Here is a 23,494-nt window from a genome sequence, read left to right on the forward strand (position 1 = left end):
CTGGTTTCGCACTTTTGCCATCCCTCAAATTAGTTTTGCAAATTTGTCATCGTCAAACAGAGGTAGCCAGCTCAATTGTCATTATTGAGACTTCAGACCTGATTTAATTCTTAAGAAATAGAAGAAAAAAAACTATCCTTCCTATTCTACCCCTCCATCCCTCCTCATCAAAACGGATGGCAAAAACGGATCGTCCTCCTCTCCCGTTCCTCCCGCGGAAAACGGATCGGGCGCCAGGGCCTCTCAGGACCGAGCGCCGCCTCCCTGCTCCTCCAGGTGCGCCGCCTCCAGCTCCTCCAAGCGCGTTGCAGCGTTCCTCCCCACCCAGGCGGCGGCGCCCCTCCTGCGCAGCTCCGCCCAAAGGCCGCGGCGCCCCTCACTGCGCAGCTCCACCCCAAGGCCGCGGCACCCCTCACTGCGCAGCTCCGCCCAGGCCGCGGCGCCCTCCCGGCGCAGCTCCGCCCCAGGGCGCGGCGCCCCTCCCCGCGCAGCTCCGCCCAGGCCGTGCCCCCCTCCCCGCGTGCAGCACTCCTGGGGAGGAGCTCCTGCTGCAACGGCGTAAAGAGAGGTAGGGGTCGAATAGGAAGGATAGGTTCTTTTCTATTTGTTAAGAGTTAAATCAATTTCAAAGTCTCAAGAATGGCATTTGAGCTGGTTACCTCTGTTTGACGATGGCATATTTGCGAATCCAGGCGGAAGGATGGCGAAGGGCGGCGGTGGCAGGGGGCTGATCTGGGCGACGGCGGAGGATCTGGCGCGGAACCGGCCGGTAGTGCTGTCTCTGTACCGGCAGATCCTGCGGGCGCTGAACACGCCGGAGCTGCCACTGGGGTACGCGGCGCGGCTGGCGAAGAAGGCGGAGTGCCGCGCCATCTTCCTCTTCGGCGCCGAGGAGAGGTCGCTCCACAACATCAGGGACCTCCTCGTCGCCGCGCGCCACACTCTCGGCCTCCTCAACCGCGGCCGCCTCCCGTAGCGAGGAACGAAGAGTCTTGCAAGTCGCTTTTCCCAATGCCCACGGGTATCTCATCTCTCAGCTTCCTTTATAGTCACAATTGTAAAATTTGGTTGTTCTGCGTGCCGAAATGGGTAGATTGGTGTCGTCTGTTCGAGTAAGGTACCATATGTCGGCTTGTTTCTCTATGCAGACTGCAGAACGTATGTACTGTAACTTGCAAAATTGAAATGAAGAAGTTTTTCAGCTGTGAATATGCTGGCACTTGAATTATTAAATAGCTGGTGGTGCTCTCGTAAATTTGAGATTGGTATGCATGTTTTTTGGAGGCATTCTGCAACGATTGAGTAAATTGTAGCATTCAGGTATCAGCATCAGTAGCATGACTTTGTGCTACCCAAATGATTGATGCCTTACATCAATGTTATTTGCACTAGTGTTAAGATTTTGCCATTTTGTGCCATCAACTGTATTTCACATACCAGAAATTTGTGGCGATAACTAATATTGCAGCCATTTCTTGGGCTGTTAGACTCCTAGCCTAGAACATAGCATGCCTTTAGCAGTAGGGGATGAGGCCAGAGCCCAGAGGGCATGCGCTATTGTAAGGTACGGTTCACCTTTGCGTAGATGCATGTCCTAAATCAGTGTCATTACCCTAGTAATTTCTCTATGTACCCTGCAGAACATATACATTGTAGTTGCAAATCATTTTTCGCTGTGTAAATCTGCTGTCACCATATAAACTGATACTCTTTTGTCTTTTTGTACATTTGAGGTGCATGGTTTTGGAGGGTATGTTCAATGGATGAGTAAATTTTTAGGATTCAAGAACTACCATGCCTTTGCATTGCCCAAATGACCAACATGTTGCACTAAAACCATTGATATTGGCAGTTGTTTAGATCTTTCCTTATGTGAAATTGTTCTTCTCTTACAGGTACATAGTTTTGGAGGGTATGTTCTTGGGATGAGCAAATTTGTAGCATTCTGGAACTAGCATGCATTTGCATTGCCCAAATGACAAATATGTTACACTAACACCATTGTTGTTGGCAGTTGTTTAGATCTTTCCTTCTGCGAAATCGACTATAAGTATACAGGGCTATGATGTTTACACAATACAAATTTACGCCCCAACATGACTTGAATTGATCAACTAATCTTGCAGCTGTACCTAGAGATCCAAACTTAGAACACTGGACAGACGCTATCGGGACCCAAGTCCACCCCTTTAGCTGTAGGGCACGAGACTAGAGGACAGTGTTCTCCAGCTGTGCCCCACCAATCGATGCTTTTGTTCTCCATTGTCAGTGAGAAGTACAGCACCACCCCCATGAATGCTACTCCAGCGTCAAGCCCAGCAGAGAGAATGTAGTTGTACCTTGTCCACCACTTTTTCCGGTACCGGAACACAAAGAAATTGAAGATGGTGCCAATGAGCAGCCATGAGTTATAGTTCACAGCCGTTGCTGGGGGCATGTAGGCCGTTGCACCAAGGAGCACTGGCAGATTGATCAATGGTATCCACGTCTGGTTGGGGAACATCCTGTGGAGAACGTATACAATAACTGGGCCTGCTGCGCCAATGAGGAAAAACCAGTTGAGGGCAGCGTAGTTCCCAGCTGACCCAAAGATGCGCATCGGACCGACAAGGCCCCAGATCACTGATGCATCGAAGAACACACGGTCACCAGGGCATGTCCATGGGCTGTCTGGTGGGAGTGAATCTGAGCAGATGTCCTTGATGGAGCCGAGCAGCCACCATGCCGTCCCAATGTTGACCGTGCCAGCCACGATAGTTCCAACAAACTAAGCAAATACAGTACCTGAAGGTTAGTACCTTTTGTTTTTTTATACATGTCACCAATTCACTTGCAAGAACAATGCATTAGGGACTTCCATTTATTACCTGAACAAGGAACATGGACTTGGGAGGGATCTTCATATAGTGGCCAAGCTTGAAGTCCGAGAGGAAAGCAACAGCCTGTGACATGCTCATGTAGCCATAAACCTTGAAGCAGACGTTGGCAATTGGATAGCCCGGCATAATTAGACCCATGACATACTCAGTGATCACATTCAGACCAGGTGTCTGCATAATGCATTTAGAGGGTCTGTCAACTTTTTTTACGTAAATGATCACAATGCAAGACAATACCTGAAGCATCTGTCATTTTTATTTTTATTTTCTAAAAAACATCAGAACATGCTAATCTGCAACTTGCCTGGTTGGTTGTCGCAGTGATGATGCTGATGGGAAGGGTGAAGATGAATGCCATGCCACACGCGAAGATAAGGCCCCACCAAGGGAGCTGGACCTCGCGCTTCAGTACAGTGCAGAGGAGGAGGGATACTGTAACTGAAAGTGCCATCAGCGAGTAGAACCACCACGCAGGGATGTCATCATACTTCTTCATCAACCTTGTGTGGATGTCAGGCTTCTCCGTCTGTGATGCTTTGAAGCGGCGGTAGATTTCCCTGCACATAGGTATGTCCCGTTTTAGAGAAAAATCATGCATTTCAGTTCAGGAGCCACACGTAATCAGAGCATGTGTTTGTTTTCTCTGTACTAAGTTGAGATATCATACTTTCCATAGAAGAGCCCGACATGCGTTATGGTGGCTGCAATGGTGGCGAAGCTGAACCCATAAGTGAGTGCGAAGAATATGCTGAGGTTGACTTTGCCACGCTCTTCGTACGCATGCTTATCAAGCTGAAACTGACTGTTGACAATTGAAGGTATGTCGTACTTGGTGCCATTTGACATGAACAGGTGCGAGGAGAAGATGGGGAATGTCTTGGCGTTGTACAGGTTGAACCCCCAGTATGCTACCGGCATGATCAGGTAGACGAAGAACACATAGCCAAAGAAGATGTTGACGGTGGCGAAAAAGGGCGAGATGAGGGGACTGAAGAGGAAGGAGGAGACCGTGGACCAGTCGAGTGTGAAGGCGCCGAGGCCAAGGCCCTTCATGCCTGACCCAAGCTGCTGCGCCGTCACGGACTTGGAGAAGACCCAGCACACCCATGAGATGGACGTCAGGGTCGGGAAGAGGTAGCCTGGAACGGCGTACCATGCGAAGCTGCACGCGAGCGCCACCACAAAGAACTTGGAGCGGGAGATCTGACGCGAACCTGCAGCGGCAGCTTCGTCCTTCTCGTGCAATGCCCTGGTTCAACATTGAGGACATGATCAGAGCTGTTGTTAGTGGCATTTCTACAGCTAAAACATGAAAATATGCAGTCGGTACTGTAACTATAGCTGGTCTTGAATCAGACTGTATCATTGTAAAAACAAATCAATTATGTTTCACTTTAAGGAATCCAATTACACGGTGAAAAGTTGCAGTCACAGAATTCATCGTATTTGATTCACAGTTTTGCTTACTGCAGCTGTAGAAGCAGTGCAGAAATTTGGATGAGCAAATCTTCATATTTCTTTCTCCCATTATACAATGTATGCAGCCCAATACTACATAACACAGGTGATCACCTTAAGTAACCGAAGTGCGGAATGGCAGGTCGGCACTACGAGATCACATTTCAAATTCTGTTTAGCTATACCAGAATACAAAGGCCCTGTTTATAGTTCCCACCCCATAAACTCCGTAAACGCAAAAAAAAACATCACATCGAATGTTTCGACACATGCATACAGTATTAAATGAAGTCTATTTACAAAACTTTTTGTATGGATGAGCTGTAAATCGCGAGACGAATCTAATGAGCCTACTTAATCTATGATTTGCAACAGTAATGCTACAGTAACCATCCGCTAATTATTGATTAATCGTGAATTAATTAGCATCATTAGATTCGTCTCGCGATTTACAACACATCTGTGAAAAAAATTTATAAATAGACTTCATTTAGTACTTCAAATTAATAAGATTCCAACGCAAAATTTTTTTGCGCTGGAACTAAACATGGCCAAAACAATGCATGTTTTCTTATCAGTTGTCAGTAATACGCAGCGTCTCTTTCAGAGCGCGTAAGCAAACATCCAAGCCCAAGGCCATGTTTGGTTTAGGCGTGAAAAGATTTGATGAGAGAGAAATGATGCTTTGACCACTAATTAGGGATATTAAATAAAGTCTAATTACAAAATTACCTCCACAACTATGGTACTGTAGCAGTTAGTCTAACTAATGAGGTCTTTGACCGTACGATTGGTGAATAATTGAGCGTGGTCACTGTAGCATCACTGTAGCTAATCCAGACGGAACTTGAGTCATTAGATTCGTCTCGAAAAGTTACACTCATCCTTAAAAAAATTTTGCAAATAGACTTCATTTAGTACTCCATGCGGATGTTTATCTTTTTGTGCAAACTTATTTGACATGTATTCAAACATGGCCCAACAAGCCTAACACGCATGGGCAGGAATGCGAGTCTGCCGTCTGCGAGCATGTGCACGGATCTCTGCCGCGCCCGACTTTTCAGGGCCACTTGGACGCCCCTGGACCACGCGCGCGCAGTCGGCTACTGAAATCCACCCACTTGCTCTCGGTCAGAGCTGCGCAGTGCAAGTTTGGCCTCGAAGACTCGCAGCCATGAGCGGGGTGTGGGCAGGCGTGCATTCGTTCAACCGTTCACATCGCGCCGGCTGGCTGCGGTAGTACTGCTCCAGTGAGTAGTGACAAGGAAAAACCAAGCGAGCTCGTCTTCGTCTAGAACTAGCAGGAAAAAAAACGCCCACGCGTCGCTGTCCCCCCACACCCGTCCCGTACGTTATCCTGGACTTTGGATCCCATGGCACGAACGGAGCAGACCATCGGGGGACTCAAGGCTAGTTTCTTCTATGCCACGGAGACTTGATCGTCTGGTCTAGCGTCTGGATACACGGAGTAGGGAGATAAAGATAACCAGGTTCAGAGCGAGCGAGACTCAGCTAGCCACGCAATGCAACAAGTTGCCGTTTCAATCGCTCTGTTTGTTTGCCTTGTCAGCCAACCAGCCAGCAGTATTGTTCTCTCATACTAAATCAGCACCAGCCACTAGCTACTAGCCAGTCAAAAATACATATGTTTAGAGCCCGGCCCTTTTAGGGCCCGATTCTTAGATTTTCTAGTTCAAAATGTTGGGCCCTTTACCACCCCTATCAGCAGTACTATACTCTCATAACAAGTCAGCACCAGTCATTAGCCACAGCTAAACGAACACAGCAAATATATATATGGACGCTGAGCAAAGTCCAAAGTATCACTAAACTAGCTGCCAAATTGGTAAAAGAGACCTCCCTTTTATCATCTAGTGATGCAGGGAAAACAACGTCGCGAATGGGACTCGTGATGCCGCGACGACGAAGCTGAGGCGTCAGAGCGATGCCACCGCAAGCATGGGCTATATTGCTTTGGGATCTCGCGTTCTGACTTCTGATAGAAGGGATGCTGATCTTTCAGTTTAGTTAAGAGGTATCAAACAACAATGATAAACCTCTAACAAGCTGCACTGCAATACAGGCTGACAAGATTCAGTATCACCTAACCACTATAATACGTGGAGCTAGTCAAGAAAACTAGTCTCTATATACGAATCCTGCATCAAAAGCGGGCAAACCATCAAGCCACGTCGCCCGATAACCCATTAACCGTCGGATGAAGCGATCAGGCAATCTTGTCCGTCCAATGCGGTTTGGCACGGGTCTCCCACCCGCTTCATCTTCGATCCGAGCCATCGCGAATCCTCGCGAACCCGATAGCGGGCAACTCCTGCACCACCCGGTCCTCGCCGTCGTCGCGCGGCCATGCCGCCAGCGCGCCCTCCCCCGTCCCTCCTCCCTCTTGCCATCCTCGCGGCCGTCGCTCGGCCATGCCGCAGTCACGGCCGTGCTGCGCCGCTGTAGCAGGGCCAGCGCACATGGCCAGCAGACTACAGCCCGCCTCCCACCAAGCTATGCCCGGCCTCGGGATAGCGCGAGCCCAAAGTAGCTCGACAGCTGGCCGACCAGCCGCCGCTGCTGCCGTGGCCTTCCGCGGCCAAGATCGACACCATTGGAGCCTGCTCGTGCTCGCCATCCAGACTGCCATTGCTCATGGCTGCGGGCCTACAAGTCCCCTAGGCACTCGATTCGCCCCTCCATGGGAGCAAGCTAAATGTGGCTAACCCCAGCGCTACCCCTCGCCGCCAGCGCGGCCGCCGGCTGCCCGGTATCAGCTCCGCTAAGCCTTCCCCCCGCTCTGTTCCTGAGGGAGAAGAAAGGGAAAGAAAAATGATTTGGGAAGTCTCCAGGGTTCCCAATGCAAAGATCTAGACTTCGATAAATAGTGCTCATGTGCTGCGGGTTAGTTCCTTAGAAGTTCAAGGTTCCAGTTGCAAAGTCTCTGACTTTAGTGTTCTTTTACTTTTAATTCTTAAATGGGCTGAAAATAGATAAATGCTCTGTAATTCGTAGATAAATCAAAAAATGATAAATCCAGTCTTGTTGAGCTCCACAAATATAGATCTATGCAATAATCACATCGTATGACATGTTTTAGTACAAAGTTTTTGTTGTAGATGCTTGGCTATGTTTTAATCTTTAGTGTGAAATTCGTATCTTTACTCACATATTTGCAGTTATCTTGCTCTAATTACTATGAACGTTTTATAATAGGCTATTCACGTGATGCTTGATTGTGCTCAAAATTTCAGCTTCATTCAGCAACTAAGTTGTTGATTTACCTAGGTTCACGTTTGTTAAAAAATGGAAAAATATACTTCCAGTTCAGTTTTCGGTTCTTCTCTAACAAGTGGAGTGGGTGCTGCTGAGTTGCTATAGTTCAGTTACCTAAATTCAAAGATAATGTCAGACAAACAGTCTAATACAAACACAATTAAGAGGATAAATCACGCATAAGAGACAAAATATATTGTTTATATAGTCAAACAATGAAAAAATTAACTATTGCCAGAATAACACTAAAAAACTCAGACACATATAGTGCAAGCTTAAAATTAATAGGGAGAAAATATGAGCACATATAGAGTTTCTAATTAACGGGACATTGCAAAGATCCTACTTCGCTAAAACCATAATATCGTAGCACCATTTCTCTATGGTTTTTTATGGTACCTCCACAACAACACATCATTTTTTAATATAATAATCACTACTTCCTTAAAGAAAATGCCATCTTATGATTCAAAGTCGAATTATACGCATTTTTAGACTGTGTGCCCTCCCTAATAAATAACTTTACTCCTTCTTTCATCACAATAAATATAGTAAAAAAATATCATAGTTCCATTTTGATACCTAAAATAATATATTACTTAAATAATATTGGCACCACATTAGGACTGTACACCATGACATCTATGCGAAAGTAGCGAAACGATGCATTTGTCTACATTACTTCAAAATGTTGTATATTTACTTATATACCATAATTGCTACTCTACGCATGATCTAAAATCTTTACCCACTACAATACTACGACATAAAATACAAGTCCTGTAGTGTTGGCCAGCCCCAAAAGGACACTGAACTGCAGCTGCTGCTATTCAAGGGCAAACAAAACTCTGCTCTCTTTAAAGTACAGGTAAAGTTGCAGGTTTGCGGTACAGATCGATGACCTGTCACCACTGCACAGGTATAGCACAAAAGCTGAGCCACACTTTTCTCTAGTGGGCTCGTCAAAAGATCTTGCGACGATCGAGTACCTTAACGAGGGCAAAATCTTCCCCAACCCACACTAATCCCAGCTTTCTTTTCTAAAGAAACTCAACCATGTACCGCGATACCAGTCGGCCCGGATAACGCCTACTGATACCAGAGTTGATACGAAAAGGAAAAGTGTTGCAAGCAATGGATGTCTGAAAACAAAATTTGTTGCGTTTCTTTTTTGGATCGAACAAACTTGTCCTTGGTGCGTGGGGACACATATTTCTAAGCTGAAATTTTCTCTGCAATTATTGATGATTCCATCAGGCACTCATCAGCGGCCAATCCGTAATCCATCACTCAGTGCCTGCACACTACCATGTTCGTGGTGGGGTGTGCTAAAGCCCATCCACTCTTGAATCAGTTGGTGAGAGGTGGATCATGATGCTCTCAAGATTCTTCCTCTTTAAAATTTTATCCGTTTAACTTTGTTTTTGTCTTGTTAATGTCATCGGCCAGCCAGATTAGATTCTCCTACGTCAAACCAAAGCTTTTGGTGACAACCCTATGTAATGTTTGTCTCCAGGAAACGGTAAGCTCACATAAAAGCGTCAAAGATCGCTAAACCAAACACCTAGGTTTGGGTTCCATCGCAAGTTTTGTCAGTTTACTATGCGCCCATAGTTCTCAGTTCTCTGTATTTTAACTCGTTGGCAAAAAAAAAGTCAGAAAGTGACTTAAAAGTTGTACAACGAGATGCCCTATGCAAGCAAAGCTACAGACGCACGCGAGCTGGCGGGGCTGTACCTGTAAGAGAAGGAGAAACCAAACGACCAACCCGAGGTGAAGAGCAGTAAAATTTAAAAAAAAACAAGGAACGCGTTAGTCTCGCCAGCCTCCGAAAATCCAACCGCAAACGGCAACCAAAATCTGACCAAACTGAAGAACGCGGTAATTGAGGAAAAGAACATTTAGAAAACCGAATGCAAGAACACAGAAAGGAAGCACAGCACCAGCTTTGGTTTTACTGAAGCAGAGTAAGTAGTGTGGCGGTAAAACTCGCGCTCACCGGAAGAGGGAGACCTGGACGAGCGTGCTCGGCCACCACATGTGCGCGGGTTCCACCACGTACTTGCGCATCAGCCCCGCCCACCCGTATCCGAGCACCTTGAATTGAAGCAGCCATTGAAGCAAGAGCAAGAAATTCCACGAACAAAACAAGTTGATGCCACAGTTAGTTGGCGGTAAGAACAGTAACGATTAAAGAAACCTCGCAGAAGCTAGGTAGCTGGGTACCTGCGTGGTGATGACGAGGAGCCAGGCGGTGAAGAAGGAGATGTGGCGGTGGTAGAAGGCGCGGATGATGTCGATGATGCTGATGGCGTAGGCGTTGCCGCCGCCGAAGGCGAAGCCGGCGTTGGCGAAGATGGAGATGAGCACGTGCTCCTTCATGTTGAAGGGCCCCGGGTTGAGGCTCCACTCGCCGCCGCCGAGCAGCGCAGGCGCCCGGCGCTTGGTGCGCGGCAGCACCCGGGCCATGAAGTGGCCCACGGGCAGCGACGCCACCTGCACCGTGATCTGCGTCACGATGAGCGGCTCCGTCCGGTAGGTGAAGAACTGGTTGAGGAAGCTCATGAGCGCGCACGACAGCAGCCCGATGCTCCACATCCGGAACGTCCACACCGGCTGCGACGGGTCGTCCGTCGACGGCACCGTCAGCCGCACCTGCTCGATCGGCGACTCCTCCTCCTCCTCGCCGGCGGCGACGCCCTCCTCCTCCTTGCCGACCGCCGCCAGGGCGCGGTCGTCCGCGCCGATCTCACCCATTGCGCGTGGGCGGGATTCAATAATGCCGGCGGCCCAGCTGCCCCGCGCGTGTCGCTGCGCTTTTGAGCGCGAGCGAGGAAGAGCTTTCCGCGGCGCGGCTTGTGAGTGAGGCGCGCACGCGTGGGGAGCGTATATATCGATGCTTCGAGCACGGCGGCGCCGAGTTATTAATGTGTAATTTGCTTGGTAACCGGGAGAGGCGCCGCGTCACGTGACCTGTGCTATGTGGCTGCCATTTATGACGCGATAAAAGGATGAGTAGTATTTTATCGATGGAATCTGGCCGGAATCTGATTGCCGTGCCAACCTAGTGAAGCCAAGTGTGATTCGTAACTGAACAACTAACACCCGATCGAACTCCTCGTACCGGACCAGACAGAAGATGAACAGCAAGGCTTTTGATGAAAGCAGAGGCAGGGCTCTCGCGGCGCGGCTGTGGCCATTCCTAGCTACAGGCCTTAACCCATAGCTCTCACGTGCCGCAGACCCCCAGAGTCGGCATCACCACCGTGCACAGGCACGGTCCAAGGAAGCGAGCGAAAACGACGGGGGCATGCTCAATGGACGCGCCATGAATCGGGTTCTCTGTTCAGCAGGCTTGCAAACAACTTTCTCTCGCTCTTCCACTGACACAGCATGTTACTGTTGCAGCTACTGGCAATGGCAATGAAGGTTTGGAGGGGGAGGACTTCGTAGGCAGCGCGAGCGCATGCTTTCAGATTGGGTCTTGACCTACACAGGGAGCTGCGCGCGCGATGGCGAAAGCCAAGACGAAACGGATCCAAAGCTGTCCGTTTGGTCTTGCATGTTGATTCAAGATGCGCAAATTGGGGATTTGGGATCGCCCTTGACGCAAAGGGAAGTTCCGTCTGGTGGGGATGGATAAGCTCGATTCTAATGCAAGTTCAGGAGCACTGAATATTCTGCTAGCACTGAGCATGGTGGTTGGACGGATTTATACACTGGTAGGCACAGATGCAGCAATGCGAGCTGTATCTGACTATCCGCTGACCAGCGGGTACCAAGGCCGATATGGCGATATTCTTCTCCCCCATGTTCTCTTGTCCTAGGAATCGCAGGACGTCCAATATTGGCGTGGCAGCTAGGTTGGGTTTATCACAGGCTGTGAATCACAGCTTCCCTAAATATCAAGTGCCCAGAGAAGTTGCAGCGCTACGGTGCTAGACTAGCCAACCTGCTACAAGCATGTTTTGCAGTGAAGTTTTCAAGCTAGTGCAATTTTCCAGCTTCATTGAAGTCATGCTTATTTTGCCGGCAAGTTTTCATGCTAGTAATTCTCCAGCCCCCCATAACTGCCCAAGTTATATACTACCACTACTGACAAATGGGCAGTGATATTCACACGTTCAACGATAAACCCAAGCACAATCCGCACAGTAAAAATGTCAAAGATAACTATGCCCGTAAATTGGTCTATCAGAAAAGCTAGTGTGCCCCGCAAGACCGAGCCGTAAACATCATAGTTGAAAGCTGATCAAGAAATGAGAAACTGAAACAAACGAATATCCTAAATGACTACTTGCAAACATCAAAGAAGTTACTAGCAGAACAAACGCAATTACAAGACAAGCTAATGCATTCATGTTGAATATTACACTCCCTGTACCTTCTGGATCTAGACAAATGAGCAATAAAGTAACTATTGTCGCCAGGGGAAGAAAGAATTGCAATCAATGACAGAGAGCCAACAGAATAACACGAACGAGCATAATTGCCATATTCAACACTGGTAAAGTGTCTGAAAAGAAACCAGGAGTACTGAGTACGAAAACAAAAGTAATAGCAGAGTTTACATGATGAAACACAGAATACTGCGAGGTACTAGGGTATCACACTACAAGATCCAACCACATCAACTCCGGATCAGAACACACCTACTTGATCCCTTAGTTAGCAAGGCCACCGCGGAGGCGCAAGACAAGATGGAGAGTGGATTCCTTCTGGATGTTGTAATCTGCCAAGGTACGTCCGTCTTCCAGCTGCTTCCCAGCGAAGATGAGCCTCTGCTGATCGGGAGGAATTCCCTCCTTGTCCTGGATTTTGGCCTTCACATTATCAATGGTGTCCGAGCTCTCCACCTCCAGGGTGATGGTCTTGCCAGTCAATGTCTTGACAAAGATCTGCATCCCTCCCCTAAGACGCAGGACAAGATGAAGAGTAGATTCCTTCTGAATGTTGTAGTCCGCCAATGTGCGCCCATCCTCCAGCTGCTTCCCAGCAAAGATAAGCCGCTGCTGGTCTGGTGGGATGCCCTCCTTGTCCTGGATCTTGGCCTTAACATTGTCAATTGTGTCTGAGCTCTCAACTTCAAGTGTGATGGTCTTTCCAGTGAGGGTCTTGACAAAAATCTGCATCCCTCCTCGGAGACGCAGGACCAAGTGAAGAGTAGACTCTTTCTGGATATTGTAATCAGCCAATGTCCGCCCGTCCTCCAGCTGCTTTCCAGCAAAGATGAGTCGCTGCTGGTCTGGTGGGATGCCCTCCTTGTCCTGGATCTTTGCCTTGACATTGTCAATTGTGTCAGAGCTCTCAACCTCCAGCGTGATTGTCTTCCCGGTAAGCGTCTTCACAAAGATCTGCATCCCCCCTCGGAGGCGGAGGACCAAGTGAAGAGTTGATTCCTTCTGGATATTGTAGTCAGCCAGAGTACGACCATCCTCAAGCTGCTTTCCGGCAAAGATGAGCCTCTGCTGGTCAGGTGGGATTCCCTCTTTGTCCTGAATCTTTGCCTTGACATTGTCGATGGTGTCAGAGCTTTCAACCTCAAGAGTTATGGTCTTCCCAGTGAGGGTCTTCACAAATATCTGCATGCCACCCCTCAGACGCAGAACAAGGTGGAGGGTGGACTCCTTCTGGATGTTATAGTCAGCTAGTGTACGACCATCCTCAAGCTGCTTGCCAGCAAAGATGAGCCTCTGCTGGTCTGGGGGGATGCCCTCCTTATCCTGAATCTTGGCCTTGACATTGTCAATGGTGTCGGAGCTCTCAACCTCAAGAGTGATCGTCTTCCCTGTGAGTGTCTTGACAAAAATCTGCATGCCACCCCTCAGACGCAGGACAAGGTGGAGAGTAGACTCCTTTTGGATGTTGTAGTCAGCCAGGGTGCGACCATCCTCTAGCTGCTTTCCAGCAAAGATGAGCCTCTGCTGGTCCGGGGAGATGCCTTCCTTGTCCTGGATCTTGGCTTTGACATTGTCAATGGTGTCCGAGCTCTCGACCTCAAGAGTGATGGTCTTGCCAGTCAGGGTCTTAACAAAGATCTGCATCTGTTTCAGACAAAGAAAACAATAATCAGAAAGCTTGCAAACATGAGTTTATGTAAAGAGATGGTTTGTATTTCAGCAAATTGAAATATAACATCACAAAAGTCCATATATATGCTCCATAGAGGACACAAATGTACTGATAACCACTATATATTGTACAGGATTTGTTTGAACAGGCTAACATGATCAAATTTAGGACGAAAATAAGACAGACATTCCAAAATTACACAGGGCAATAAATTCCGTCATTCCTAGTGATGACGGAATGCTGAGAAAACAACCAGCAAATCTTATGGAAAGATACATCCACATCAAAAGGGCTAGATTAAATTTAGGTAGAACACATGGATTATTATGTCTCTGGGAGCATTAATAGCAGTCTTTAGATTTTAGAAACAAAATCATAATGCGTTATAATCCCTCAACCAGCTTCATTTGCATATAATGATTCCATTCACAAATAAAACGGCAATTTCATTTGCAAATAAAATGATCTGATCACCAAAATATACCAAATCATGTATTCCTAATCACAATAAACTCCATGACCAAAGGAGTCTCATCTTCCATGATTCTCAGAAAAAAAAGCACTTTTAGACCAGCGGGAACAGAAAAAAGTATCACAGATCTACACAACCAATAGCACTACATCTACCTGTCCCAATACGCCTATAAGATTGTACCAAAAGCATGTCACGGCGGCACCAGGACCAAGCATGTCACGACATGAGTATTGGACCAGAATCGTAAGTAATTTGTAGATGAATATTAAAAAAACTAGTCGGTAGGCAGCGAACGCCACCAAGAACAAAATGACCCTAATCTAAATTCTAAAATCAATCCGTAGCGCCGACGCCGCACACAAATCCTCGATTGCTCCAGGCATAAACGATGAGGTGCATTAACAAGCAAATCACAAACAACTGAGCCACTCGAGAAACCCTAGGCTAGATCGGTTCAAACCGCGAGCAGCATCTCTAGCAGATTGGGGATCGGAGCAAGGAGCTGGGTCGATACCTTGTGGGGGGGCGGAGATCTCTGCGGAGCGACGAGCCGGAGGCGTCCCTGGAAACCGCGACACGAGCGAACACGAGATCGGGGACGGAACTGGGGTGATCGGAAATCTGATCTGAGCCTCTCGGCGCGCGATGGGAGGATATTTATGTCTTGAGGGAGAGGCCGGAGGCGGGTCGTGGCCTCGTGGGCTCGTGGCGTGCCTTGGTGGACCACGACTCCGCGTCGGTGTCGGTCGCTCGTGGCTGGCTTCCAGAATTCACGAGGAGGATCCGGTCTCTTCGACCACAGTCCGGGCCGTAGGTTTTGTGCTCAGGCCCATGTTTTGTGCTCCGAAGCCCACCAGCGCAAAAAATTCACGCGAGACGGTTGGGCGGGCGTGCAGAGGACCCCCAATTATAGATATAGTTAGTGTCCCCGGGGCCCCATCCAGCTAGAGCCCACTACGGTTGCGGCGACGCCGGCCCATTTTCAAGTTGTCCCGAGCCGCACGGACAGCAGGGGGCCGTTGGCACTGTTGCCCGTTGGCGCGCCGGGCTCCCGGCTCCACCGATCACCGGTATGGCAGGCAGCATCTGATGTATCTGAGTATCTGACCGGCACGTCGAGGTGTTCGCCGTTGGATTGGATGTTAGATGTTAGCGGAAGTGACTACGCGAGTTTCCTGCATGTAGCGTCTAAACAGCAACAGCCCCCCACTTGCATTCATTTCGTGCTACTGCTTCCGTCACGTTCATCCCCTGACCAAAACACTATTTCCGGGGCTAACCACTTCGGTTCCAGGAGCCCACCACGCGCGCCCGTGTCACCTGACCCGGACCGTGCCCCGCTAGCATAGTAGCATGCCTGCGAGCACTACCCGCGTCGTCTCCTAGCGGTAGACGTCGTTGATGAGTGATGACGACCCAACAAGGAGTGATCCAGGGTGGTTACGTGTAATCCACGTAATGGCATTATGACAAGCTGCCCAACGCCCCAGCGTGCCTGCTCGGCTCGCACTGCCGCACGTGGCCCAGCTGTACGCTAGTGGAAACCAGCCCACGACCCGTGTCGAGCAGCTGAGCTTGAGCCCCATTCACCCGGCTCTAAGAACGCAGTAGAGATTAAGCAATCTAGCGCCAAAAGACACACAGGGGTCCCACATGTCCGCAGCTACACTTAATCTAAGAACGCAGTAGAAGCTTCCAATCCTGCCTGGAGTACTTCGGAAACGGAATGCTGGTTGCTAGTATACTGGCACTCGTATATCTTTTAGGCTCCACCACATGCTTGCTTTAGATATGCTTCATTACTAGTGTCTACCTGTTGTGAGGAACGGAACGAGCAGGGCCGGGGAGCAATCATGCATGGATGCAAGAGTGGCGGCATGGTAGGCAATAGGCAGTTGGCAATCGGATCGGATGTCCCTAATGACCGAGACCGAGAGCGAGGGAGAGCTAGCGTCGCCACATGACATCTTTCAGGCGCAGTGACGGGGAGGTTAGGCTGCCTTGGGAAAGCACCCGCGCGAGCGAGCCTGGCGGGGTGTGGATGGGCGGTGGGGTTGCCTCCACTCCACATTGAGGATGCGATCTGTCTTTGTCCGTGTTTGGTTGAATTTCATGGAAAAAATTTCATTTTTGACCAAAAATTTAGAGTAGTAAATGAAGTCTAATTACAAAACCACCTTCACAACCCCCCGTGTAAATCGCGAGACGAATCTAATGAGACCTTTGACCGCGTGATTAGAGGATGATTACTGTAGCATCAATGTAGCAAATCATCACTTAATTACCGCCATTAAATTCGTCTCGAAAAGTTACACTCATCCCTAAAAAAATTTTGTAAATAGACTTCATTTAATACTCCATGCATACTAGATTTTCTTCTCGAAAAACGTGCGCGAAAAATTTGCTCACTAACCAAACACGGCCTTTGTTCTGCGTGCCCGGCCCCCAGTCCGTGCCTGCTGGGTCAAGCTTATCCTCTTAATCCCTGCCGCGCAAACTGCGATGGCCAGAGCATGAGCATACGGGAGGCGGCTGGATAGTGAATAGTGGCCGTTACAGGGATGGGCAAATGGCGTTGGTCCTTTATTGGACTGACAAGGATTGTTGCGCCTAGTGTCTCCAACAAGGAGATGCAAAATAGGAGAGGCATCCCTTCATTTGCCTCATACACAGTGAATTCATCACACACATAAAAATCTTCGTCTCCAACAGACGGAAGGCAAAGGCATATGCCTCACCGCCGGCCGTTCCTTTCGCGCGCCGCATCGGAAGAGGAGGGAGGGAGCATTGACGTCGTAGCGGTGGCGTCGTGGCGTCCACCGCCGATTCGAGCTCGGCTCGGCGACGCGCTCGCCTCCGCCCGCCCCCACATCGACGCGTGAAGGGGGGAGCACGAGCTCTTGGGGCGGCGGAGGCGGCTCCGTCCGCGCGAAGCACCGGGCGCCCGGGCGTGGGGCGCTCCCCTCTGCAGCTGCCGACGAAGCCCGGGGGACGATGGATGATGCGGCGCTTCTCGCTGGCCAGCCAGCCGGGAGCGCCGGTCGACCGCGCTCCCGTGCTTCATCTCTGCTCCAACCGCCTCCTCCCTCGGTCTAGCTACTGGCGCGACCAGCGCCACGTCGTGCAACCGCAGCCGCCATCGCTGCCCAGAAAGCACCGCCTGCCGTTGCTCTGCACGCGCCGAACTCCGCCTCTGCGTGCCCTCGACCCTCTCCCACAAGCTGAAGTCCGGGAAGCTCCACCATTGTTACTCTGCATTAGATGCTCGGTCGCCGGTTCGATTCAGCGTCTCCAAGCCCCCAAACTTCGATTCATCACACACACAGCTCCATCCCGACCTCGTCCCCCAATCCCCGCCACCGGGAGTACGCTTTGGATTTGGATTAGAACTTCAATCTCCTTCCAAATCCGGTCCATCAGGACACAAGCTGAGGTGGAGTCCAATGCGGAAGCGGAAGTGGAGATGCAGACGACGGAGGGGTGCCGGAACGCGTTGGCGGAGGCCGTCGGCGAGGAGAGCGGCGGCGTCACGGGCTGGCCCCGTCGCAGGTCACGTAGGCTGTCCGCCTGCAGCTGCTGCGCTGCGGCGTGGCGCTGCAGGCTCGGCAGCGCGAGTCCGAGGCAGCAGCAGAGGGCGAGGAGAGCGGCGGCGTCACAGGCTGGCCCCATCGCAGGTAGCTAGCTTACGATCCTCTATGCATTTCTCAGCTTCAACAGGTGCACCTCGGCCGCCTCGACGGCCGTGGCAAAACGCAAGCGAGGCAGCGACTGGCGGCGGCGTCGATGTGAGCGAGGATGGAGGTGGCCGGCCGCGAGGATGGAGGTGGCCCGCCGCCGCCGCAGGCTGGTCCTGTGCTTGAGGAGTTTGATTCCTCCGCTCCTCTGCTCCTGGCCGACGGGGCTCGACCACCGGGGAGCTCGATAGCTAGAGCCGTCGCCGTCCGCGGGTCCACCAGCGATATGCGTCGGAGGAGAGAGGAGACGCATCTTTGCCTCGCGGTTGGCCTCGAAGGCAAAATGCATATCGTGTTTGCGTGATCTGTTGGAGACCGTTTCCCTTCCCAAAAAACTACTGTACCGATGCATTTTTGCTTTTGCCTTACCTTGTTGAAGTTAGTCTCAGTCTTACCTCTCGATGGACGCAGCTCAGGTCCCAGTCGTACGTGCCCGGTAGCTGTAAGCTGCAGATCGTTGGAGAGGCGATCCATTCAAAGTTTCAGAGGCTCCAAAAGACTGCAATGGGAAACGGAAAGGAGAAATCGTCTACGAAACCTTTGTCAACTGCTAGCTATCAGGCTGTTGTGACGGCCCGAAAATTTACCAAAACAAACCATGTATTAAAAGTAATTTTCAAAATTTCCTTTTATCGTTGGGCTCAAATCATCATTAAACCCCAAATCCTCCGAAACCTTTCCCATCAAATCTCTATCCCGACATCTGAATTCAATCACCGTTCCATCTGCCTTTTTCCCCTCGCAACGCGTCGCCGACCGGCGCGCGTACTCGTCCGACCGCAGTCGCCGCCGCGAATCCCGCTGGCGCGCTCTCTTTCTCTCTCTCTCCCTGTTTTTCTATTTCTTTCTCCTTTGCTTTCTCCTTTTTCTTTTTCTTTTTCCTCCCTCTCTCTCCTTCCTCCCTCTCCTCTCTGCCGCACGCCACACGAGCCGGGCAGCTCGGCTCCGCCCAAGCCCACAGCGCCACCACCGGCCACTGGCATTGCTCCACGCGCGGCATGCGCGCACCCCTGCTCGCCTGCCCCCCCCCCCCCCCCGCCTCGGCGCGCGCCCCTGCCCACGCGTTCGCACGTGCACCACGCTCGCCGCCGGCCGCTCCTGTGCCCCCATGCGCTGCACGCGACGAGCCTGTGCACAGCACGCGTTCCACGCGGCCGTGCCGCTCGTCGTGCCGCCCGTCAACCAGTGCACCGCCACCGCCTTCCTGTGCCGCCTTGTCTCTCGTGCCGCCACACTGCAGAGCACAGCGCCCCGCCCCGCCGCTCGAGCCGCACAACCCGACGCCGAGCACAGCAGCCGGGCCCTCCACGTGCCTGCGCGTCGCTAGGGCCTGCCCGAGCCGTCGCATCTGTAAGCATCTAGGCCCTCAAGGTATGTTTCGGTGATTAATGACAACCATTATTGTGACTAATGAGTTTGTGCAGCTTAATAGATCATTATCGCTCATTTGGTCATATGTCAAAAGAGACCCCTCAATTTCATTATTCAAAAAGGCGATCTCGGTATTCAACTCAATTTTATGTCAAGACTAAGGATCTTTCTAGTCCTAAGTGTCATAAGGTTGAGAAGGACACTTAGGTTAGTATAGGTTTTGTAGTTTTGTAGTGATCACACTATTAAGAGGGGTTAAGGCTAAGTAACTTGAGCATGGACATGATCATTTGAAAATGGATGCACACTATGGTCACTCAGGTTTCTAGAAGTTCAAATAAGTGGTTCTCAAACTATATCTCAAGAATATTTGGATTTCATTCAAGACTCAAATCAGAAAAGACAAAATCAGAAAAAGTCTATACACCGGTTTAACCGACGCTCTCAAATTTCTATACGTCGGTTAAACGAAGTCAGCAGAGTCTGGACAAATTCAATACACCGGTTAAACCGACGTGTTTGAATTTAACGTCGGTGCATTAGTCCAGAGTTGGTTTTTCCAGGGCAATTCAAGTTCTATTCACCGGATTAACCGACGCTGTTTGAATCAAGACGTCGGTGCAATTGACCAGTGAGATGGTTTTTCAGAGGAATTTAAAAGTTGTACTCACCGGTTAAACCGACGATAGGTTTGAGTTAACGTCGGTGCAGTTGTCCAGAGACTTGGTTTTTCAGTTGATCAGTGGACAACTACACTCACCGGTTAAACCGATGATACGTCGGTCAATCTGCCCAAGTTGTAACGGCTAGTTTTCAGAAGAGGCAGTTTACATTCACCGGTTAAACCGACGATGACAAATGGAGGGACGTCGGATTAACCGGCGCTACGCAGTTTTCTGGCAGTTTTTCTCCAACGGCTCTATTTGTGTGAGCTGCCTATATATACCCCTCCAATGGGTCATTTCGCCCACTCTTGACACCAGGCAACATCCAAACACTCATACCATAGTTAAGAGCCACCTTGAGCTTCATCATTCACATACTTGTGCATTCAATCAATCAAGAAGCAAGATTAAGGACTTGAGTAGAGAGAAGCTAGTGTGCATCCGTTCTTGGTAATCGGTTCTTGCTCAAGTGAAGGCCTTAGCTTGTTACTCTTGGTGATTGGCATCACCTAGGCGATCTTGGTGATCGAGGTGTTTCTCGCGGAGCTTGCCAAGGATTGTGGGAGCTCGGAGAAGAAGATTGTACGTGGCTTGATCTCCACCACGCCGGGATGGTGAACGGAGACTCTTAGTGAGCGCCCTCGTCTCGGTGACTTGGGAGGTGACAATACTCTTTGTGAGTGTCACAACGTGGATTAGGGGTGTGTGCCAACACATCGATACCACGGAAAAAATCCGGTCGTCTCTTGTCCACTCTCTTTATTCAAGCATTTTCTTTCATGCAATTTACTCATGTGCTTGACTTAGAGATCATAACTTAGCTCTACCTTGCTAGACTTTACTTTGTTTTATCTCTCTTAGCTTGTGTTAGTAGCTTAGTTATCCGGTTGGTGAATTGGTGCCCTACTAGCATTGCATAGGTTAAGGTTGCTATACTTTGTTTTAGAAATTGAAAAAGGCCCAATTCACCCCCCTCTTGGTCCATCGATCCTTACAATTGGTATCAGAGCCTCGTTGCTCTTTTGGATCATTAGGCTTCACCGCCTAGAGCTATGGCCAAGATGGGTGGTTCACCGCCCCACTTCGAGGGCAAGAACTTTGCTTATTGGAAAGTTCGCATGGCCGCATATATTGATGCGATTGCCCCCGAAGTGTGGTTGGCCACTAAGACCGGATTCACCGGAACTCCCACCGCCGAACAATTAAAATGGAATGCCAAGGCTAGAAATGCAATTTTCGAAGCCATTAGTGAGGAAGTCTTTGCTAGAGTTAATGGCATGGACTTAGCAAGTGATATTTGGAAGGAGCTCATTGAAATTCATGAAGGCTCCACTAAAGTTCGTGAGCAAAAATATCACTTGTTTAGAGCTAAGTATGATTCTTTTAAAATGCTAGCTCATGAAAATTGCAATGATATGTACTCTCGCTTGAATGTCATTGTCAAGGACATTAATGCACTTGAAATATCCAAAATTGACAGTGCCTCCATCAATCGCAAGATTCTCATGCTCCTCCCGAAGCCCAAGTATAACATCATCAATGCTATGCTTCAAAAGGAGAATCTTGACACAATGGAAGTAGGAGAACTTGTGGGCGAAATTCGCGCTCATGAGATGAGTATCCTTGGTATGTCCGAAGAGCCAACTTCAAGCAAATCAATTGCTCTAAAGACCAAGGCAAACAAAGCCCGCAAGCTCAAGATGATCAAGCAAGATTCAAGCTCAAGCAATGAAGAAGATGATCATCATGAAAGCTCATCCGATGTTGAAGATGATGGAGAGCTTGCTCTCATGATGAGGAAGTTCACCCGCTTGAATGACAAGATCAACAAGAAGGGTTTCAACTTTGACTCAAAAAAGGGAATGTTCCGGCCAATGGATGTCAAGAACAAAATTTGCTACAATTGTGGAGAAAAAGGTCACATTCGTCCAAATTGCCCCAAGCCGGACAAAAGAAACAAGGACAACAAGAGCAAGCATCGCCATGATTCAAGCGATGATGAAGAAGAAGAAAGGAAAAACAAGAACAAGAGACTTAGGAAGAAAAAGAGCCATGACAAGAAGACCAAGCTCTTCCCAAAGAAGAAAGGGCACACCAAGAAAAGCTTCTTGGTGGAAAAACAAGAGTGGGTGACGGATGTCTCATCAAGCGAAGATTCAAGTGATGAAGAAGACATAGTCACCATCGCCCTCACAAATGAAGAACCATCACTACCTCCACCTCCAATGTGCCTCATGGCCAAAGGTAACTCTAAGGTATGTGAGAGTGAAGATGATAGTGATGATGAGCTTGACCCTAATGAGTTTGCTAACCTCATTAATGAGTATACATCCGTCATCAAGAGGGAAAAGGGCAAAGTCAAGGTTCTTGAGAGCACTCGTGCCAAGTTAGAGCTTGCCCACTCCGATTTGCTTGGCAAGTATAATGACTTGCTCAAAAAGCACAATGAGTCACTTGTACTTGCTAAGCAAGTTGAAGAGAGCCACAAAAAAGCTTAAACAAGAGCATAGGGAGTTGGCTCACAAGTATCAAGAACTTGAATTTGCCTATGAAGCAATTGACCCAAGTCTTGAGAACTTTGCTCATGAAACTATTGAGAAGGTCAATGCTTCTACTTCATGTGATGACCTACTCATTAATGCAAATGCTACTAATGCTTTGCCCGAGCTTGCACCTTCTAGGGAAAAGGAATTGATGGATCAAGTTGCAAGCCTCAAGAGTAGTGTGGAGAAGCTCTCAAGAGGAGAATACATCCACAAGGAAATTCTCTTCAACAATGCACATGACTATGGCAAGAGAGGTCTTGGTTCATTTCCGGAGCCAAATCAAGGCACTACTCCTTCTCCGGAGATCAAGATAAGCTTCATCAAGGAAGTTGGTTCATATTGCCAACATTGCCAAGTCACCGGGCACCACACTAGGGAGTGCACTTTACCATCACGTCCTCTTCCTAAATTACCCAAGAATTACTCTTCAATGTTTCAAAATAACCATTTTCTCTTGAGTAAAGTGAAGGGCAAGGTGAAGGCCAAATTCATTGGCAAACTCACTAAGGAGTCAAAGAAAAAGCTCCCCAAACAACTTTGGGTCCCAAAAGCTCTTGTCACACATGTGCAAGGCCCAAAACTTGTTTGGGTTCCTAAAACTCAAAAGTGAATTCTCATGTGTGTAGGTGAACTACAAAGCCGGTGGAAAACATTGGGTACTAGATAGCGGTTGCTCTCAACATATGACCGGCAATGATAGCATGTTCACCTCCCTTAAAGACCCCGGCGATCATGAACATGTCACCTATGGTGATAACTCAAGGGGAAAAGTTTTAGGTTTGGGTAGAATAGCTATCTCTAAAGATTTATCCATTTCTAATGTCTTGTTTGTAGAAGCACTTAGTTTTAATCTTATTTCTATTGCTCAATTGTGTGATCTTGGACTAACGTGTACCTTTGACAAGAATGGTGTTGTAGTAACTCTTGAAGAAGACAAGTCAATGGTATTCACGGGGTTTAGGCATGGCAACATCTATTTAGTGGACTTCTCTTCAAAGCAAACAAGTACCATGACATG

The 23,494-nt window shown here is 49.1% G+C and overlaps 3 protein-coding genes across 14 annotated transcripts; 1 reads left to right on the plus strand and 2 right to left on the minus strand.

Annotated features, from left to right (window-relative positions):
* Positions 1-179: 179 nt before the first annotated feature.
* On the plus strand, positions 180-4,319 carry LOC120656889. 12 transcript variants are annotated; one of them, XM_039935098.1, is made up of 6 exons: positions 256-568; positions 693-1,021; positions 2,127-2,790; positions 3,201-3,446; positions 3,556-3,632; positions 3,732-4,319. In XM_039935098.1, exon 2 carries the CDS (start codon positions 701-703, stop codon positions 974-976), a length of 276 nt encoding a protein of 91 aa, XP_039791032.1. In that variant the 5' UTR covers positions 256-568; positions 693-700; the 3' UTR covers positions 977-1,021; positions 2,127-2,790; positions 3,201-3,446; positions 3,556-3,632; positions 3,732-4,319. The 12 variants fall into 12 exon arrangements, with proteins under 12 accessions (XP_039791043.1, XP_039791032.1, XP_039791035.1 ...); XM_039935101.1 differs by having other exon boundaries at positions 3,556-3,609; positions 3,698-4,319; XM_039935102.1 differs by having other exon boundaries at positions 3,556-3,609.
* Positions 1,988-10,473, minus strand: LOC120656885 (oligopeptide transporter 4-like). The gene is made up of 6 exons (XM_039935087.1): positions 9,840-10,473; positions 9,613-9,710; positions 3,547-4,128; positions 3,184-3,436; positions 2,868-3,050; positions 1,988-2,767 (listed from the first exon to the last, which is right to left on the minus strand). The coding sequence occupies exons 1-6, from the start codon at positions 10,368-10,370 to the stop codon at positions 2,147-2,149; spliced, it is 2,268 nt and encodes a 755-aa protein (XP_039791021.1). The 5' UTR covers positions 10,371-10,473; the 3' UTR covers positions 1,988-2,146.
* Positions 10,474-12,084: 1,611 nt separating this feature from the next.
* On the minus strand, positions 12,085-14,836 carry LOC120656886 (polyubiquitin). Its single transcript, XM_039935088.1, has 2 exons — positions 14,675-14,836; positions 12,085-13,657 (listed from the first exon to the last, which is right to left on the minus strand). Exon 2 carries the CDS (start codon positions 13,655-13,657, stop codon positions 12,278-12,280), a length of 1,380 nt encoding a protein of 459 aa, XP_039791022.1. The 5' UTR covers positions 14,675-14,836; the 3' UTR covers positions 12,085-12,277.
* Positions 14,837-23,494: the final 8,658 nt, after the last annotated feature.

This window comes from Panicum virgatum, chromosome 1N, assembly GCF_016808335.1.
Source record: "Panicum virgatum strain AP13 chromosome 1N, P.virgatum_v5, whole genome shotgun sequence".
Taxonomy (NCBI): domain Eukaryota; kingdom Viridiplantae; phylum Streptophyta; class Magnoliopsida; order Poales; family Poaceae; genus Panicum; species Panicum virgatum.

Coding starts and splice junctions, on each gene's coding strand:
- LOC120656889 (XM_039935109.1), top strand. CDS start 701: ATGGCGAAGGGCGGCGGTGGCAGGGGGCTGATCTGGGCGACGGCGGAG.
- LOC120656885 (XM_039935087.1), bottom strand. CDS start 10,370: ATGGGTGAGATCGGCGCGGACGACCGCGCCCTGGCGGCGGTCGGCAAG. Junction 9,711..9,839: donor TCCTCGTCATCACCACGCAG/GTACCCAGCTAC, acceptor CTTCAATTCAAG/GTGCTCGGATACGGGTGGGC. Junction 4,129..9,612: donor GTCCAGGTCTCCCTCTTCCG/GTGAGCGCGAGT, acceptor ATGTTGAACCAG/GGCATTGCACGAGAAGGACG.
- LOC120656886 (XM_039935088.1), bottom strand. CDS start 13,657: ATGCAGATCTTTGTTAAGACCCTGACTGGCAAGACCATCACTCTTGAG.